This window comes from Ursus arctos, unplaced genomic scaffold (genome assembly GCF_023065955.2).
Source record: "Ursus arctos isolate Adak ecotype North America unplaced genomic scaffold, UrsArc2.0 scaffold_12, whole genome shotgun sequence".
NCBI classification, from domain to species: domain Eukaryota; kingdom Metazoa; phylum Chordata; class Mammalia; order Carnivora; family Ursidae; genus Ursus; species Ursus arctos.
Genome location: NW_026622786.1, coordinates 4,134,065 through 4,153,476, shown reverse-complemented (window position 1 = coordinate 4,153,476; position 19,412 = coordinate 4,134,065). Strand labels below are relative to the sequence as shown.

Sequence of the window (19,412 nt, the reverse complement as noted above, 5' to 3'; positions counted from 1 at the left end):
CTCTCCTACTTGGGTTCTTCTAGTCATCAGTGGCTGGCTTCTTCTCAGCTGTCAGATTTCAGCCTCAGTGTTACCTCCTTTCTGCCGGCCTCTCTGAGGAACATCCCTCCTCCACCTTTGTTAGCATCTTACCTGTTTCCTTTTTGGCACTTTTCACAATTTGTAATTATTTTGTTTGTTTACTTGTGTTCGGGTGTCTTCCCCACTAGACCGTAAGCTACAAAAGACGGAATCATATGTTTTATAAAATTGCATTCCTGAAAACTGACATAGTGCCCAGTCCAAAGTGGGTGCTCAATAGATGTTTGTTGAGTGAAATTTTTCTCTTTTCCAATGGAAAGAACAGTAAAAAACTATAGATCATACTCATTTCTGATGACCATCAAGTAACCAACAAGAGGAAAAACTATTGATCCTATTCTATTTACATATTTATCGTTTGTAAATTCTGTTTGTTGTTCAATCCATGGACCCACTGCAGGGGCTCCTAGGAACTACAGAGGATTGGGAAGCGTGAAGCTTATTTTCGGCACCCCGTCCAACTTTGCTGTTTTCTTCACCTGCACATAATGAAAGAAATCCTTCAAAACACCTACAAGGTGCCCAGAGCCCTTGTTCTCTTTTTCTCTCTGCTGGGAAAATTTGCTATTAGGAAGAAATCTGAAATTCATTCATACTATGATTCTCCGTAAGAGTATTATTAGCATTTAAGCACTGAGATACTTTAACCACAGTCATGAAATACTAATGGTAGAAATTCTGATCTTATCTGGTGCTGGAGAGAGGAAATTAGGAAAGGGGCCTGCAGGGGCCTACAACCCAGAATATGTTCACCATATTACCACCCAGCTAACCCTCCTCAGTGACAAACCTTTAAAGGGAAGAGGAAGAGAAAATGAGAGCAGATACACGAGGTTGAAACCTTACTCACTGTAAAATAAGTTCCCTTAGCTTTTGCTGTCTGGGTGTAATATAAACTGTTAAATGTTAATAGCTATGTTTATAAAACCATGAGATGCACTGCTTCTTTTGTAGAGGAAAAAAATGGATCTCAGATGCTTTTTCCACTTGGACTATTCAGGCACCTCTGGGCTGAGCACCTGGCGCTTGGACGGATGCAAGGTAAACCCCCGAGTCTCAATTCTGCTGTCATAAGATGCGTTCTATGATCTTAAAAGAGCTTTCTTGCCCTGCTGAACAACACTGATTGGTAGTTCAGATAATACTTGTGTACGTATTCCCCAGCTTTTGTTTCTTAGGAAATAGCACCCACGTGTTATTCAAGGGCTAGGTGGTCCCTTGACCCTTTTTTTGGAGCAAAAATCATTTCTCCTCTTCCAAAGATGTGATCCCAATCAGAGAGGGCAATGAGAAGCTTTCACTGTTACAGAAATTTCCTGGGTCTCAGTTTCTGTGTCTGTAAAATAGGAACACCAAGACCCATTTCACAGAGCCATTCTTGAGGTCTTCACTTGTCTAAAACCTCAGCCTCTTACGGCCCAGGTCAGGTGTCATCTTCCAGTGGTTTTGTCATATGTTTCACTTCCTGGAGCCTGTGGTTCTTAGGATTGATAATAAATGAATTCCCATTTAATTTTATTCCAATTGTTTCCTCTGAATTAATTTGAATTAATTTGACCTGAGTTAAACTGACCACCTTAGGTAAATGTGAGCTCCACAAGGGGAAGTTCTAGAACCATCTCTCAATATCCCAGGTTTTCAAATACTATGCATTCAACACAATAATGAAAATAATAAAGATAATAATGACAACAATATCAATGATTGCTGTTTAGTGACATATTGTTATTTCCCAGGCATTCTGATGAACTCTTCAGAGTCTCTCATTTAACAACCCAACGACATAGATATTCTGAGGCTCAACTTACAGATGAGAAAACCAAGGTTCAGAGACTAAGTAGCTTGCTGGAGTCCAGCTATAAATCAGCAGCTGAGATTTTTAACTCTTGCATGCCTGACTCCAAAGCTGTTTGCATTACTGACTAATGGGTGGAATCTGAGTGCTTCCCTCCCCCACCAAGTCTGCCATCCTTCTTTCGTGGTCATGGCATGAAAGGACACAAAAAAGAGATAGAAGCAGGGCCAAATTTTATTAAGACAAACTACACGTATTATTTCCTATTTCTTTCCTGAAAGTCCCATCATCGAGGACTGATCTCATAGGATTTCTAATCCAAGAACACTCGTTTCACAAAACAAACCCATTTCAGAGATGAAAGGAGAGTCTTTTTGTTGTTGTTGTTTTGGAGAGAGAATCTTAATGCCGGTGCCAGACAATAGAAAAAAGGCATCCTCTCTAGGGACCTCTGATGACCAGTCATTCTTCCCTAAATAGCGTCCCAGTCAGTCCCTTCCATCTCTCTACCTTCATCCTTCTCTCCACCTACCAATAGCAGCCAAACATCAGCTGACGGGCCTGGAGATGTATGGGGAGGGGGCAGAGGCTGAGCTTCCTTCTGAGCGCTCCCTCCTCTACTCCAACCTCTCATCTGCATAGGCCAATGCCACTGGAAACAGTGAGGCTCAGCCCCTCTGCCAGCATCTGTAGGTGAGGGCAGGAAGTCACAAGTTCCTCTAAGTTTTCCTTTACTTATTTCAGACTCCCCTCCCCTTCATACACCCTGTCAGTGTACACACACACACACACACACACACACGCGCGCGCGCGCATGCATTTTAAAAAGTAATCATCTCCCTTTAAGTCTCGGTATCCATTTCTGAGTATCCACCTATTATGGATGGACTGAACAGAGAAACCAGGCCAGTCCCCAGGAAGGCAGGGCTTTTCCGCAGTCACCACTGCTTTCCAGCTGTCTCATTAGGAGCATCAGGGAGACATAGGAATCTCTGTGCTCTAAAATGAGGCCCCTGCCAAGAAAGCTGGAGATTCCCTTACCACTTCCATGCCCCTGCTAAGCCCTCCAGGGAGACAGAGATCTGGGAGCTCCATAGCTGTCATCACACCTCCTCTTGGCACTCTAAGTTGGCAGTCAGAAAGGGAAATAAATAGGAGGGAAAAAACGTTTTCCAGTATTTTCTCTTTTTTTATTTTTATCTTCACAGCAGAATTATTTTTTCCCAAAGGGAATCTGAGAAGCACAATGCCCTCTTTGTTTTAATAAGACCTAGGGAAATTCCAATGGCCTTTGTGGCTGGTGATCTGGTCAGGATCTGAGAGAGGACGACGGCTTCTTGGGCACTCTGGTCGATAAGGTCTTTAGGGAGCACTGGGTGAACAGCCAAAGGAGGAGGGGATGGGATGGTTTCTATCATCGGGTTGAGCTGTAAAAGAGCCGCAAGATGACAGGTGGTGGCAGGGATTCCAGTGGAGCCTGTGTATACAGTCACTCCCTGGGGGAGCTTGCACCCCCATGGGCTAGTTGTCACCCTGGCAGAAGTAAAGCTGCAGCATCAGTAAGGTGGGACATTTGCCAGAGGTACATACCAAAGCACTTGTAAAGTTGAGGCTGCTGGTCAAGTTCCAAGGACCTCTTTTTAAGTAAGACTGCGTAGAGGGAGGACAGCCAAGGGCAGCCCAAGGCCACCTCACCATCACTCCAAGGTTTGGCCCATGGAGACAACAGATTCAAGACCACATCTAATGTAAAGTCCTTGATTGATGCTCTTTATTGGCTGGGAACTTTGGGCTCTTCCTTGCAAGAAGAAAGGTGATCAGATCAAAAGAAGAAGGAAGCCATAGAAACTTGGAGAACACATCTGGTATGTGGCTGGTATATAGAAAGCCATTCTATCCTTCTGGCTATCCCTCCCAGGCTAGATTTACCTCTGTTCCCTTTTCTTCTACCCTGTTGACTGAAGAATCTGAAAGCCTTCTATGTACACTGGGTAGAGGATGGGAAGGGACAGCAACCTGGGTGGGTAGCCATGTCGCTGCCTGCACTCGAAGAGCTCTGGTCCTACCTTCTGGAATAAATGAGCAATGCCATTGAGATCCGAAGCCCAAAAGGAGCAGAGCAGGTATGAGAATGAGAGATGGGGTTGGTAGGGACACATCTTCCCTCTATGAGCTTCCTCTGTTCCCACCTGGTCCTGGTTCCCCCACACTGGAGGGTCACACTGATAGGTCATCTGACCTGGCCTTGCTGCTGGCCTTGCTGAGACGGCGCTTGTCGCTCTGATACCCATGGGGAAGGCGGTGACCTGGGGAGGCTCCATTGGGTACCTCAGGCTTCTGGGCATATCGGATGTGAATGAAACCCTCCCCAGGAATCGGCTCCTGACCTTGCACTTGCTCAGTGGCCAGGTTGTCGGTGTTCTGCTGGGAAGCCATCTTGTTACTGAAGGGATTGAAGAATTTCCCGTCAGGGCCATTCTCCAGGCACTGATTGAAGTCAGGGGGTGGTGTACAATTCTGGACTATGCCAGCAGAGGGGCCAGGAAGCTGACACTCAACCATGCCCTGCCTAGACTTGACAAAGCGCTGTCTGATCTTCTTCCAGCCCAGGTGGTAGAGCTCAGCCAGGCTGAGGAAGAGGGACAGTGCAGCCACAGCCAGCATAAAGACGATGAAGACATTCTTCTCTGTGGGCCGGGATACATAACAGTTGACGGGGTGGGGGCAGGGACTCCTGCGGCAGACATGCAGGGTGTCCAGGAAGATCCCATAGAGGAGGTACTGGCCCACAATGAAGGCCACCTCCATGGTAGTGCGGATCAGGATGCTGCAGACATAGGTGTTGAGCAGAGTGCCTTGGAGGACAATCCTTCCATTCACTTCTTCCCAGCAGGACAGCTCTGCCTTCTCGGCCACTGGGTACTCATAAGAGCCAGTGCCCCGGACCTCTTTGGCCCTCTCAGCCTCCCGCAGCTTCCGCTTCTCCTGCATGCGCACCGTGTGCATGGCATGGCCCATGTATACCAGTGATGGTGTGGATACGAAGATGATCTGCAGCACCCAGTAGCGGATGTGAGAGATGGGGAAGGCTTGGTCGTAGCAGACGTTCCCGCAGCCGGGCTGCATGGTATCACACTGGAAATCAGCCTGCTCATCCCCCCAGGATGACTCGGCAGCCGTGCCCAGCACCAACATGCGGAATATGAAGAGGACGGTGAGCCAGACCTTGCCGATCACTGTAGAGTGCTTGTGTACTTCCTCCAGGAACTCTCCCAGGAAGCTCCAGTCACCCATCCTGGCTCAGCAGGAGATGGCCACCAGGACTTCTGCAAATGGGGCAGAGAGAAAGAGAGAAAGGAGAAGGATGCTTCTGCGAAGTCTGGAGGGTCCAATCATGCTCTAGGATTCCACCGATCCATTCTTTAACAAAGTGCGACTCATGAGCCAAATTCACCTAAAAAGCTCTTTTTTCCAGGCCAGCAAAAGTAAAAGGAAATAGATTAAAAATGCTCGTGTTAGCAAGATTAGAGTGTGATTCCCACACTTGAATGGATCTAGAAATCAACTGAGGAGCATGTTACAAGTGGGTTCTGTGCTGTTATCTCCAGAGAGTCTACTTCGGGAAGTCTGGGGCCGTCCCTGGAACCGCGATCTGCCCTGAGCAGTGCAGGTTACTCTGAGGCAGCCCAGCTTACTCTGAGACAGGCCAGGTTGCTCTGAGGCGGGCCATGTGAAGACCATGCCTGGAGAAACACCGGTGAAGTAGGAAGCACACAGGACTGCTCTCTGCTCTCGTGAGTCTGGCCATGTGCCTCACTAGTCTGCATCCTTGTCTGTAAAATGGGGATGGAAAACAGCTGCATTAGAGTTGTGAGGGTTAAATGAGGTGATATGTTGGGGAATCATAACTCAAATGTTCCATATGTTTGAATGGCCACCAGGTGAAAAAGAATTATTTTAGTTCCAGAAGGTGAAACTGGGTGAAGAGGAAGCAATGAGGGTGGGGGTGGGAAGTCTGGCCTCTCAGAATGCATCCTCTGACTTTCAGAACCATCCCCAGTTGTACTGGGAGATGGCGAACAAAAACGTGTTGGGCCACACCAGCTCTGGGCACTGCAGATGAGTGCTCAGGTTCCCCCGGTGGGTAGGCAGCTGGCAATGCCAGTCTCCTATACCTCAGAGCTGTGCAGCCATTCAGGGGTACAGCTGCTTGTCCTCCCGCAGGAAGTCCCATGCACAGACTTCCTCATCCAGAATAAATGCCCCACACCATTATGTCCCACATAGAACCTTCTCTCAGCAGGCCTTTTCCTGCTTCTTCAGCCTTATTTCCTGTCTGTCCCCATTAGTTCCTTTTGTTCTGCCAAGCCACATCCCGGAAGATTCCCAGATGCCTTCTTCCCAGCTACCTCCTACATGCCCCCTCACCCCTAGCTAAATCCTATCAACCCTCAGAACTTAACCCAGTCATGGCTCCCTCCAGCCCTCCCTGCTCCTTCAAGCTGAGCCTCTCCAGCTCCTGTGGTGGTCCTAGGGACACTCAGTTCCCTCCTAGCACCTGCCTTCTTGTTTTGTGGCCTTCTGCCTGTCTGTGTTCTTCTAGTAGGGGCTCCTTGAGAACAGAGATTGCCTTTTCCTCTGTATCATCGATCCCTGGCCCAGAGCCTGGCCTGGAGTGGGTGCTTAGTAAATCTTAGTTGAGTGAATGAAGCGTGGCAGACTCTGGTATGGCAAATCAGTTCCCTATTCTTTGTCTGCATCGCATTAGCAGGGTGAAAAGGCCAGATTTCACTTTCTCAGTCTCCACTGCAGTTAGATCTGGTCAGCAAGGTATGGTGAGAGTCTAATGTAGAGGGAGTGCTCTAGAAACTGTTTTTCCATCCCCCAGTAAATGGAGGGAGACTCACTGGAGGTCCTCCCCGTCCCTCCACCCCGCCACCTCCACTACTTCCTGCCCATGGACAGGGCTATTTGAGCCAAGATGTCTGAAGCTGTCCAGAGATTCTCAGAAATGCCAACCAATGTTGGGAGGCCTCTGAATCAGCTCTTGAATCTTCTACCTCCAGAATTCTTATTTGATGAGCAATAAATGTTCTTATGTCTTAAACCTCTAACCAATCCTAATCAACAGAATGACAAAAAAAAAAAAAAAAAAGAGGGAACTGAACATAAATATTCCCTTCTTGTAATTATAAAACCTCAGAATCTAATGGGATCTTAGAGATTGTCAAGTTCAAACCTTGACCTTCACATCTTTGCTGCCAATATGCTCCTGGTTCCTATCCTAGCATTCTTTATGCAAATAAGGAAGGACAGGGTGGGGTGCCATATTTCATGGTGCAGGCTTCCTTGACTCCTGAGTTGAGACCTTGACAGAGACCAGCTTCTTGGCCCTGTTCTTCCAGGCCCCTGCTCCCCAACCCTGAGAGTCCACACATGAGTGGAAAGGGCCTTATCTCTGTCCCCCTCCATATCAAAGACTCATCCAGGTCTTGAGGCCTTTCTTCTGGTTTGTGATCAGACACCTGCCCTTTCCCTTAGTTGGTGAAGGCTCCCCCTCCCTTAGCCTCCAAATGTGGAAAATTGTGGAGCGTTTGCTCAAAAGGAAAAAGGATGATTAGATAAGAGTTTGAATGGTCTGTCATCTCTTCTAGGCACATGCATAGTGTTCAGCACCTTCAGGGCCATCCACACATGTGCAGGGACCAGGATGTGCTGAGTGTCTGAGAGAGGGGAGGGGGAGAAGGAGAGGGAGAGAAGGGAAGAGGAGGAGCAAAAAGAGGGAAAAGACAAGCGGGAGTTGGGAATGGAAAAAGAGAGACCATGTAGTGGTTAAGAGAATATAGTTTGGGGGTAGCTAAGTGGAGTTCAAATCCCTATTAATATCGCTGAGCTTGGAGAAGCTACTGGATCTGTATCTCAAATTCCCTATCTGCAAAATGAGGATACTCCAGTGTTATGAGGTGATGTATAAAAAGCACTTAGCGCAGTGCTAAGCATATAAGAACTAAAGAATAAAAGGCAGCCTTTACTAGCAAGGAAAGTGGTGGGGGAAGACAGGAACAGAGAATGAGGGAGAGAGAGAAAGAAAGTAGAGAGAAGTGCATTACAAAGAAGAGAGAAACACGTGTAAGAGCAGAAGGGGAGAAAGTGAAAGGGAAACAGAAATGGAAATAAAAAAGAAACAAAAAGAAAGAAAGACAAATGTCATATTCTTCAAAAATTGGGGGCAAGTTTTCCAAACTGTGCTCAATCCCTGAAGACTTTTCCCCTGATCTTCTGACTCTGATGCTCATTCCTTGCAAGTCCCCCAGGAGATCTAAAAATAGGGCCAGGCAAAGAATGTGACGCTTTGGTCTGGTCTGTCAAGAGGCTTGACTGCTGACCCCCTCACTTGTGGTGCAAGGAATCCCACCTGGAAGGAGGAAAACACAGGTACTAGAAAGGAACATCGTGGAAGAGGAGAAAAACAGTGACATCAGATAGCCTGCCTCATGGGGAGGGAACAGAGAGACTAGCTGACAGGGTGGGGGTGGCAGCAAATACGGTGCAGGACAAGTCTCATTTGTGACTTCCTGGATGACCCAGGCGAGGGCACAGAAACTTAAAATTGCTACCATGTACCAGCTGCTCAGTTTATAGTATGAAAGTCAGTTTCCCAGCTAAACTGGGTCCCTTCAGGTCCCCCACAACCTCAGCCAAAGAAATATGTAGATTAGATACCCATTGAGTTTACTGGGTGTAGAGCATATAAAATGCTTTGTAGATTATTATCCGTTTCTTGGCAGGAAGTGTGTTAGGAGGGGCAGAGGAAGCTGCCCATGCCATGAATAAATTCTATCAAGTACAATGGTAATAATATACCTCACTGCTTTAGCTGTGATCTTCACTGCCTTCCTACTGCTTCTGCTTATAAAGTTAAGACTCTTTAACTTGTAGTTGAGATCCTCCCCAGCACAGCTTCATCCTACCTTCTTCCCTGTTCCTCTCACATACTGCATACTTAGGCTACATGACTCTCCATACACACGTACATTGCCCACACCTTCTCACCCCTTTGTCTTAGCTCCTTGTATCCCCTCTACCTACAAAGTCCTTCACTTTCATTCATCCATTTAATATGAGTGGTTACCAGGTATCATGCAAGGCACTAAAGACACAGCAGTTAAAAAGACAAAAGAATCTCTGACTTTACTGAACTTAACTGCCTTTATATCTCTTAACGAAGGGGAAAGATCAAACACATTGCAATAAAGCCTGATGTGTGTTAACGTTAGGGAAGTGCTATGGAAACACATGGCAGGAGGCTGACTCTGGCTTAGGGGGGTAGGGAAGGGCCTCATTAGCTCAGGGCCCCCTAAGGAGCCCTGGGTAATTGAATTCTACAGCCCTTTGCAAGTGATATAAGTTCTGAAATCCCCAAGGCAAGAGACGGTCCCTAGAACCCAGATGAGAACATCACCACTCTGTAGTTTCTTCACTCCAACACCTTCAGCATCTTCTTTCAACATGTCACATCCTGGGACAAAACAAACATTTGGAAGAGTCACCAAGGAACTTGTTTAGTAATAGTGCCATGGTGCTTGGATAAGAGGGAAAGGGCCAAAGGGGGGCTTTTGTGTATAATGAGCATGGATCATTTTATTCCCTTACTTTGCGTATAATATGACTACGAATAAAATTCAGATACCTACATTCCCAGTCTAGTGTTAGCATTGTTGCCTCCCTACACAGCCAATGTTTTCAAAGAAAACCAACTTAGCGCGTCCTAGGTTAACATAAATTCATAGATAGGACCTCCTCCTCTGATCCCACAGATCTGGGTAGAAATGGAGAATTCTTTTCTCAAATTGATCTCAGCCCATTTTGAAGTATCCTGAACAATAAAGACTCCAAATTACTGTTCAACATGTAGGATACATTCACACTTATATGTTGCCTTGTGCCAATTTTCCAAAATTTTCTATCAGCCAAACCACAAGTACTTTTTTGAGTCCCTGCTATGTGCCTACCACTATTCTGGGTACTGAAAATGATATCTACGGGGCACCAGACCTGGCACATATTATGCATTCAATGATACCTGTTGAATTAATAAAACCAGGCATGATTCCTGCCCTCAAGGATTTAACAGCTTTTCCCTTCAAATGAATAATAGACTTCTCAAAGTCAAAAGCCCTGTCTTCTACTTTGTATTCTTTTTGCATTAAGTTCTCACATTAGGTACATAATAAATGCTTTCCCAATGATTGAAAAAAATGTTTGATCTAGCAGTAAGATTACAAAGTGATCCTAGGGAGGCTCAAATCTTCCTTAAGTCCAGCAATAAAAAAGAAAACCTTATAGGGGCACCTGGGTGGCTCAGTTGGTTAAGCAGCCAACTATTGATTGCAGCTCAGATCGTGATCTCAGGGTTGTGAGATGGAGCCCTGTGTTGGGATCTGTGCTGGGTGTGGAGCCTGCTTAAGATTCTCTCCCTCTCCCTCCCTCCCTGCCCCACCTCTCTTTCTCTCTCACCCCCTCTCTTAAAAAAGTAATAAATAAATAAAACCTTATACAGTTCAAGATGTGCTTCTCCTCCCTTCTCTTGTTCACTCCAAGAGGGTGGGACCACATTTGTTTTGTTCATGACTGACTATCTTCAGGACACATAGATACTCAATTTTTATTGTTGAATGGAAGAATCCTCATAACCACTTTGTGGAGTGATGGTTATTGCCTCTGTTTTGCAGAGAAGGAGACATCTACAGAAGGTAGGAGATTTGCTCAAGAAATGAAGACAAATGGAGGTAGAACCTAGACCACTCCAGAGTTTCTTATTAGGTCTGGTGCACACCAGAAAGTTTCCCTCCATCTTCCTTCTAAGGGTGGAGCCCATTAATTCTTATGCCTCCCCAGTTCAGAACTTCAAAAGTTCCTTTGTACCCTGGGCATTGAGTTATTTGAGACATGACTGCCATTTAGTGATAAAGCCTGGCAGTCAGTTTTTAAGCAATCAAGCAAATATTTATGATGCTCCCTTGATGTGACCAGGACTGGGTGGGATGCTGAGGGGATTATGGGAAAGAACAATTCAGTTCACCTTCACAAACATTTACTGAGTGTCCGCTTATGCAGTAGAAGTTAGGGATCCAAAGATCAGTTAGACTCTATGTTGAAGAAAATCACTGTCCAGTGAGGGACAAACTAAACCAAATGTGCAAATATACTGGGATTCCCCAAAGAGGCAACCCTTGAGTAGGAGTTAGGTGGAAGTGAAGTTTGTAGAGGAGAGGAGTTGGGGGGAGAGGAGAGGTACAGGAGAGATAAGGGCATTCCAGACAAAGGCAACCACATGAACAAATCCACCGAGTGAACCCAGCATGGTATTAGAGGACAATGAGCAGAACAGGGAGGTAGTCTGCAGAATAGGCAGAGGCAGATTAGGGAGAGCTTTGGAGGCCATACCTTCGAGTTTAGAGTAGTTCTCAACCCCTACAATAGACCATGTTGAGTACATATCTTGCTCCTGTGGGCAGACCCTAATGGGACAAAGCCCTCAAGTGGGGTGGGGACAGAAAGCACGACACAGTCAATAATCACCCTGCTTGCGGCTGTCCTTTAGTAGTGGCTGCAGCATAAACTACGTAGGCTGCAGGTGACAGGTGCCATCCAGCACACTGCTGAAACAGCACCCTGTCTCTTCTGCTCAAGAAAGCATATTGCAAGGGAGTAAGAAGATACTATAGGGATGCCTTGAAAATTCTCTTCTATTGATTCTAATTCTGTCCTCTGGAGCCACACATAGTAGCCTTTCTAATTTCTGTGTCCCACCACCCCAAGTCAGCAGCTGGGCCTTGAACTGAACTGTAAAACCACTGGGGTTTCAAATACATAATGAGAATTATTTGCTCTATTGGCTGTGTATTTTCTCTCCAACCCTACCCTGAGCTCCTTGAAGACAAGCCCCATATCTGTTCATCATTGTGTCCTCCTCCCAAGTCCCCCTGCCCTCTCCTCCCTCTTAGTGCTTAAGATTGTGCCTTGCACCCGGTAGGTTGATTTGTGCACTTTTAAAAAAATCAACTACAGTAAATGAATTACTGTGTTCAGCTCACTCAAAACACCTAATGCCAATAGAGGGACTCCCTGGGAAGTGACCTTGGGGCACCTGCACAATGACTGTGTTGACCAGAACACCAGGAAGACAGAAGCCGCTGAGCCTTCCCTCTGCCTGTGACAGCACCTTCGGCTCAGCAGAGCAGGACTGGCTGGGTCTAGAGCAGAGACGTCCGCTCACTGTGGACTATTTCTTCTCCACTTCCACCCTACAGATCACTGGGGCGCTCACTCAAGTTTGTCAAAATTAGATTATAAGACCACTCCAGAGAGTCTGAGTCTAATTCTGGACAATGACACACGTTCTGTACATTATCTAACAGATCTCTGGCTCTCGATAAAGGTTGTTATTCACAGTAATAATAACAGCAGTCTGGGCCCACGCTATAATTCCGCTCATCCACAATGGAATGTGGCACAGAGCTTCCCAATTAAGAGAATTCTGTTGTGAAAGGACCCAAAGGGCCTCACTTCAAGGATCCTTGGACACAGTTTCACGTCAGTGCAGCTCAGTTCAGAAAGTGTTTATTGAGCTCCTGTGCTAAACCAGACATCAAAGGTGGCTTTATAAAGTAAAGTACTAAGTATAACATCATCTCAGAACTCTTTTGTACCTTATTCATGAATACACGTCTTTCTGATTTCCCCTCCCCCCAACAGTTTCTCACTAAAATGGAGAGATGCAGGGAGGATTGCATGAGAAAGTGGTCTTGATCTTCAGCTACTTCAGCAATCTTCATTATCCTTGGAGAGTCTCAGCTCCATTTTCTAGTCTACCTAAAGTTACACACAAGAGACTTTGAATCTGGTGATAATGATAATAATAAAATTAAGCTATTGAGATCTCACTATGTGCCAGACATTCCACAAGTTTCTTGATATATTTTTTCTCATTTGATTGTCTCAACAACTCGAGCAAGTAGGGATCATCCCCGTCCCCTTTATACGGGCTCAGGAAGGTTGACTGAGCAACGTCACTCGACGGGGACTTGCTGGTAAGTGGTGGAGTTGACACCAAACCCAGCTCTGGTCTTGTCTGACAGCAATACACCTGCCTTAACAACTGTGCCAGATTCCATCTAAATCACCTAAAGTTCCTTTCTTTAAAAATCCTTACCAGTCAGAGGCTGGCCACTTTGACGTAAGGTGAGTGCTGCAGGGATGTTTTCAAGGTGACTGTTAGAATCGGGAGTTGATTTGTAAATGCTTGGGGGTAATTCCCACATTTAGAATTTCTACTCCTTTCCTGACTGAGTTTTGGGGTAGCCTCTTCAACCTCAGGTAAAACAATCAGGCAGGTAATACAGCTACAGCTATTGAGCTAGGCTGTGTGGGCAACTTTCTCAGAAGTCCAGTGGGGGCTTCCACTCTTGAACCTTAATCACTGAAGAGGGGAGAGGGAGACAAGATGAGAAAGAGGCGGAAGGACACAGATGGAGGAGATGAAGTGTCACTTTAGCTTTCCTTTGACTCCAGCCAACGGCAGATAATTAACCTCTCTTACAATTTCATTATTTTATTCTAGCAAGGACAGAGTGGTCCACTCAGAAACACTCTGCTGGCAGACTGTTGTTTCAAAGCCAAGAAGGTGGAAGGGAGCAAAGTGGAGAAGGAGAATTATGCTGAGATAAGTAATTTTCTTGTTAAATTGTTGGAAGAAGAAATATTTATAAGAAGTGGGTGGGAGGTGGTGGCAAATGGAGATATTTGATTACAATGAAATATTGGGAGGTCCTTATTAATTACCCCCAAAGGTTGATTAAAACCTATGCAGTTATTAACGAAAATTATATTTATGAGACACTCAGATTTCTTTATTATTTCTACCATTTGTCATATATGCATAGTATGGTAGAGCTGAAAGGAATCTAGACATCAATGAAAATCAATCCCTTATATTTAGGCAAGCTGAAGACCAGGGTCCAGGGAAGTTAAGTAATAGGGCTAACAGATACCACTAAGTTGAGCGTTTTCCATGTGTGAAGCATTTTACAACTATACTTTTAACCTTTATACTAATTCTTCTAGGAAAGTAATTATTATGCCATTTTACAGCAGAGAAAACTGAGGCTCAGAGGTAGCAAATGCTGAGTAAGGGACATGCAGCCGGTCTTCCTGACTCCAAAGCCTACCTTCCCGTTGTGTCTCTAAAAGGGAAAGAAAATCAAAGAGGCCCTAACCCTGACAGCTGGTGACAAACCTGTGGCTGGAACTCTGTCCAGTCTCTGAACTCCCCCAGCAGGGCTTTTCCCACTCTCCCATAAGAGGCCCAGGGTTTTTCCTTTGAGCCCCTGGCTCCTTGGCTGGCCATCCCTTGCATATGCTGTTCCTAGAATTAATGATTCCATCGAAGCCCTCAGCCCACAGTGGTCAGGATTCCCAGACTCTTCAGCATCTGCCACCATTTGGCCAGAATTCACATATAGAAAGTTATTTCCTTTTTTAGCCACTAAGTGCTCTTGGCTGCAGCCGTGTCTACTGCCGGGTTTTCGGCTGGCCAAACAACAGGCTCTGGTGTTCCATTGATGTCAAATCATAACAAGAACAACTGAAACAAAAATAGGAGGTGGGCCTCGTGCTTCCTAAGGAGTAGTGGGATTTGAATCCTGCCCCCACTCCAGTTATGTGCCCTTAGGCAAGTCACTCAGCCTCTCTGTTTCCTCCTCATCTGAAAAAAGAGAATGTTTACTCATGGGGATTCAACAGTATGCGGACGTGTGGAAGCGCCTCCAACAGTATCTGGCACATAGTAGACAATCAGGTTAGTTCCTTGTTTTCTTTTCCGACATTTCCAGTAAAGACTCCTCCCAAGCATGATCCAACTAGCCAACCTGATGCAGAATTTGGCAGTGCAGCAGGCTGGTTAGAGTGACCCAACAAGAATGCTCATGGGGCACTAGGTGGGGAAGGTGACTGGCGGAGGTGAGGAAAACATGGGTGACGGGAAGGATATTAATTTCACTGTACCTTTGTTATTTCACTAGGCATGCAGACCGTTGGGGGCAAGTGTGGAGAAGAAGGAGGTACAGGGCCCCACTCAGATCAAGCCCCTCTCATTCTTGTAATTGGTCCAGCCTGGTTCCGGACTTTTCTTTAAGTCAAGCCTTTGGGCCTAGAGATGGACTCCATATGAGTCCACATCATAAAAGGTGTGCTTCATGTAATTCCTGCCTTCTGAAAAGCTGTAGCACTTCTGAATCTGATTACCAACCAATCCAAAGGCACATCCACAGGGTAGGATTGAAGCTGCCTCAGTTCTCCTTGGAAGAGAAATCAGTGACCTTTGGAGAAGGGCCATCCCGACCCCTAACCACATGGGACCCCTCCTGAAGTTCTGAATCGTGAAGATGCCAGGATGGATTTAGATCCTGGAAGTTATCTGTGACCTTGAAAGAGAGGCTCTTCTGAGTCCCAGCTGTTTCTCTATGATTCTAGATGAGACATCCCCCCCACCCCCCGCCCTACCAAGCCTCAGTTGGCTCATGTGTAGAAGAAAGCCATTGAGTTGGATGGTTGCTAAGTTAGAACATCTGAGGAGTTTGTGACTTGACCAATTGCAATAGTATGGCAAGTTAGTGGCAAAGCTGAAAGGGAAAGCTAGATTTTCTGACCCCCAGCTTAGATGTCAGCATAGTCCCAGAAAAAATCTGTGCTCATAAAAACCAAGCAGTACCTTCTCAGAATTACATGTCATGGTGAGCCTTCATTGTGGGAAGGCTCTTAAGTCAAACGAGATGTAGTTCAAAGAAACGGGCTGAGAACCAGGTAACCTGGATTCTACCCTATTGTTCTATTGTTCATTGAGCACTTAATATATAATAACCATTTTAAATACAGGTTTCCCCCACCATACAAAAAAGTACAGTATTCCTATGAAACCAGCTGTAAGCCGAAATAGCGTAAAGCAAAGATACAATGACCATTTCATAAACACGAAAATCCTCTTTCAGATTTCCATCAGTGAAAACAGGTGCTATAATGTAGATCTTTTGTAAAAGTGAAATGGCATAAAGCAAATGTTGGATAATGGGGAAACCTGTACATCATTTTATTTAATCTTCATAAAATCTTACAAGGAAGCCATTTATTAACCAGATGAAGAAACTGAGGCTCAGAGACATTAAATAATTTACCCCAGGTCACACAGCTGAAATCTGATTAACCCAAATGTGATTCCAGATGCCCAGACTCTTCCTTCTGCCCAATCCCTGAATTAGAGAAACTCTAAGATCCCTCTGTGCTATTTTAATACCTCTGATTCTGAGACCTCCTAACTCCCTTTCCTTATGAAAGTGAGTGGATTGTTGAAGGCTGAATATTTTTTTCCCATGATTTGCTAATACCCAGAAACAACTGAATCAAAAAGTGGCATCAAGCTGTCATTCTCCAAGAATCTGACTATAGAAAGGGAATCAGTTTCTTTTCTAGGAGACCTGAAACTTTCCTGGAAAGAGGGTCATCTCTCCTCTTTGGTCAGCTCAATGCTCAAGCCCAAGGTGAGGCCAGCTGGCACAGAGGCCTGCTAGAATCCCAGGTGGGGGAGGTCTTCCCTGAGACAGGGAGCAGAGCCTGTGCCTTGGGTGTCCCTGGCCCTGAGGACTGAAGGTCTCCTGACTGATCCAGGCAGACAGGCTCCCTGTCCAGCTTTCATTGGCTGCAGTGGAATCAGCCAGTCCCCAAGGTGCCAGGCTGCACTGTGGTAGCCCTGCTGGCTGCCAGAGCCCAGAACCCTCCACTGCATGCACCCCCCAACAGCCAACAGAGACGGTGAGGAGCAGGTGGGCAAGTGAGTGTTCCTGCCAGAAAACAAAATCATAGAGATACTTAAATGGAAGAAGCAGGGAGTCCTGGAGAGAAATGGAGGCTCAGAAAACGCAGCTGGGGCAGAAGTCAGAAGGAGCCTAGGCATAAGTGAGCAGAGCAGGGTATTCTCCCAACCAAATTGACCTGACTCACTGCGTCATCCCTCATGGGTCACTTTCCTTTCCTGGGCTTTGTTTTCCCTATTAGTCGAAGAAGTGTACAGGCAATGTAACAGACCTCTTCCAGTCCTAATGCCTAGGACTTTTGGCCAGGATAGGAGAGGGGACAGGAGTGAGGCAGCTAGGGAACAACAACATGAACGTCCATGGGGTTCTAAGGCAGCAAAGCAGGGCAACATGACTGTGTTACTGCCGTGGCTCGATGAACTTCATGTATCTGGGTGAGGGGATGGCCAGAGGGTACCCGTTTGGAAGCCAGGAAACACACCCCTGGGTTTTCTCCACCATGCGCACTGTGGTCAGGGGACGGCTCCTTGGTAGCTGCTGAGTGAGGAAAAGACGTGGAGGAATGGCCAGGGGAGCAGGCTCCACAGCTCCACTGCCCTGGGGAACCTGCCGGAAGGTGGAAAGTTCAGAGCTGTCCCTAGAGAGCAGTGAATCTGGTTCTTGGGCTGAGCTGGGGCTCTGGAGGCTTTGGGTGGAAAAGATGAAGGCCCGCTGATATGAAAGTCAGACTGGGGTACCTATAAATACCAGCTTGTGTCCCCAGTGCTGAGCCACGCCACCTGGCAAACGAGGGTGCTACACCTGCACATACTGGCTTTTGTCTCCTCCCCAGTTTTGCTAGATTTCTCCTGGGTCTCCTGACTCCTTGTCCAGTGCTCCTCACTCTCCTAACTCTGCCCTTCCTTTTCTCAGACCAGTCGGACCCAGTGTGCGAGAGCCTTGTGAGGTGCTGAGGAAGAAAAACCAGGAATCCCTCCATTATGATGGCATACTGGGAGGGGGAATCGAGTTAAAAGTGAACAAGGGCACAGTACAGATGTAAAATCCTTGTGTCGAGCTTCCCTTTTTCATGATTCTGAGGTATATTTGGGCCTAAGGAATCATAACCTTGTACAATGTTACTGCTGAATGGAACTGTAGGCATCCTTCTACTTCAAACCCATTTCTTTCTTTTTAAAAGTAGACTCCACGCTGGAGTAGACGCGGCCCTGAGATCAAGACCCGAGCCAAGATCAAGAGTGGCGTGTTTAACCAACTGAGCCATCCAGGCACCCCGCAAACCCCTCATTTTCTAGATGAGGAAACTGAGACCCAGAAGGGGGAAGTGTCTGGGCCAAGGACACACAGCCTCTCAGGGCACAAGAACCCAGGAGTCTCAACCCCAAGTCTGGGTTCTTTCACCACATGCTCAGAAGAGAAGTCAAGGAGTTGACAGAAATCTTTGTGCCCTGCGGCCGTTTACCTCACCCCGTACCCAGGAGGAAAAGGGGCCTTCAGTGGACACCTCTCCCCACTTCCACTCTGAGTCTTCACCAGCCACTTTCCTCCGACAGCCGCGACAGTGAGTGGCAGGCCAGAGTGCTCACAGAGCACAGCGGGGACATGATACTTTGCAGGAAACTAAGCAGGGAATATTTTTAAACCATCCAACATGCCTTAGGGGGGAAAAATCAAAACACTCCCCTAGATGCTGCGGAAAGCAGTTCAAAAAAAGATTCCAAGCCTAGAGGAAGCACCATAAAACAGTGATGGTTTTTGTTTTTAAAGGGCCAATTTCATCTTAACCAAAGTTCTTGGAAATGGACCGCTGAGCTGCTTGGAAGATGCCCCTGGAGGGCAGCAATTCCGCCAGAGGTAGACCAACTCCAAGGGCTCTCCACTCACATTTCTACAGCTCCTTATAAATCAAGTGAGTAATTTATCCGCTGCTTCACAACCATCCTTCTCCATATATCCCAATCTCACCATTGCAGGGACTAGTGAGGGGCAGGGAATAAGCCCCCAGGTACAGAGAAGGAGCTCTGTTGTTCTCCAGCCTGGAACTCAAGGCTGTCTCTTCGGGCTCCTTCCCACCAACTGATAGTTTCATCTCTTAAAAGCGAGTCTCTCCTTACCTTCTCCCTGGTCCTCCTCTCTGGAATTTCCACGGGGTTCCCCAGTCCTGGGTTCCTGGCTGCCTCCTCCGCTGCCTGCCCACTCTTCCCGGCTCTCACTCAGCCTGTCAGTTGCTCTCCCACCCCCTTTTGACTCCGTGTCTGTCGCCCTCCCTCCTCCCACTTCTTCCTACTCTTTCACTCTCCACCCCCTTCCCCCCAGGTCCCTCCCTCCCCGCTCTCCCTCGTGCTCTTAGAATCTTTGCTCGCTTCACAAGTTTTCTTCCCTCTACCCCCCCCCCCCCTCCGCAGTCTCTTCTCACCACTCTCCTCTCCCGGAGAGAAGAGACGACGGAGCCTTTCTCCTCCCCCGCTGCCCTCCACTGTCATTGCCGCCACAGTCCTGGCGTCCTCCCTCTCCGTTGGGCCGGCGGGTGACACACTGCTTCCCTAGTCTCCGCAGAGCCTCCCCAGGCTCCTCTGGCCAGGGCTGTAATGGGGCATCAGGGGGAAAACTGGCATTACCCAAAAGATTTCTCTTCTCCATTCTTTTCCTACTATCAGAGAAAAAGAGTG

General features: G+C 46.9%; 1 protein-coding gene across 2 annotated transcripts; it reads right to left on the bottom strand.

The window, feature by feature from the left end:
* Positions 1-3,044: 3,044 nt before the first annotated feature.
* On the bottom strand, positions 3,045-19,007 carry GJA5 (gap junction protein alpha 5). 2 transcript variants are annotated; one of them, XM_057310328.1, is made up of 3 exons: positions 18,858-19,000; positions 9,339-9,395; positions 3,045-5,202 (listed from the first exon to the last, which is right to left on the bottom strand). In XM_057310328.1, the coding sequence occupies exon 3, from the start codon at positions 5,168-5,170 to the stop codon at positions 4,094-4,096; it is 1,077 nt and encodes a 358-aa protein (XP_057166311.1). In that variant the 5' UTR covers positions 5,171-5,202; positions 9,339-9,395; positions 18,858-19,000; the 3' UTR covers positions 3,045-4,093. The 2 variants fall into 2 exon arrangements, with proteins under 2 accessions (XP_057166311.1, XP_026344898.1); XM_026489113.4 differs by lacking the exon at positions 9,339-9,395 and having other exon boundaries at positions 18,858-19,007.
* Positions 19,008-19,412: the final 405 nt, after the last annotated feature.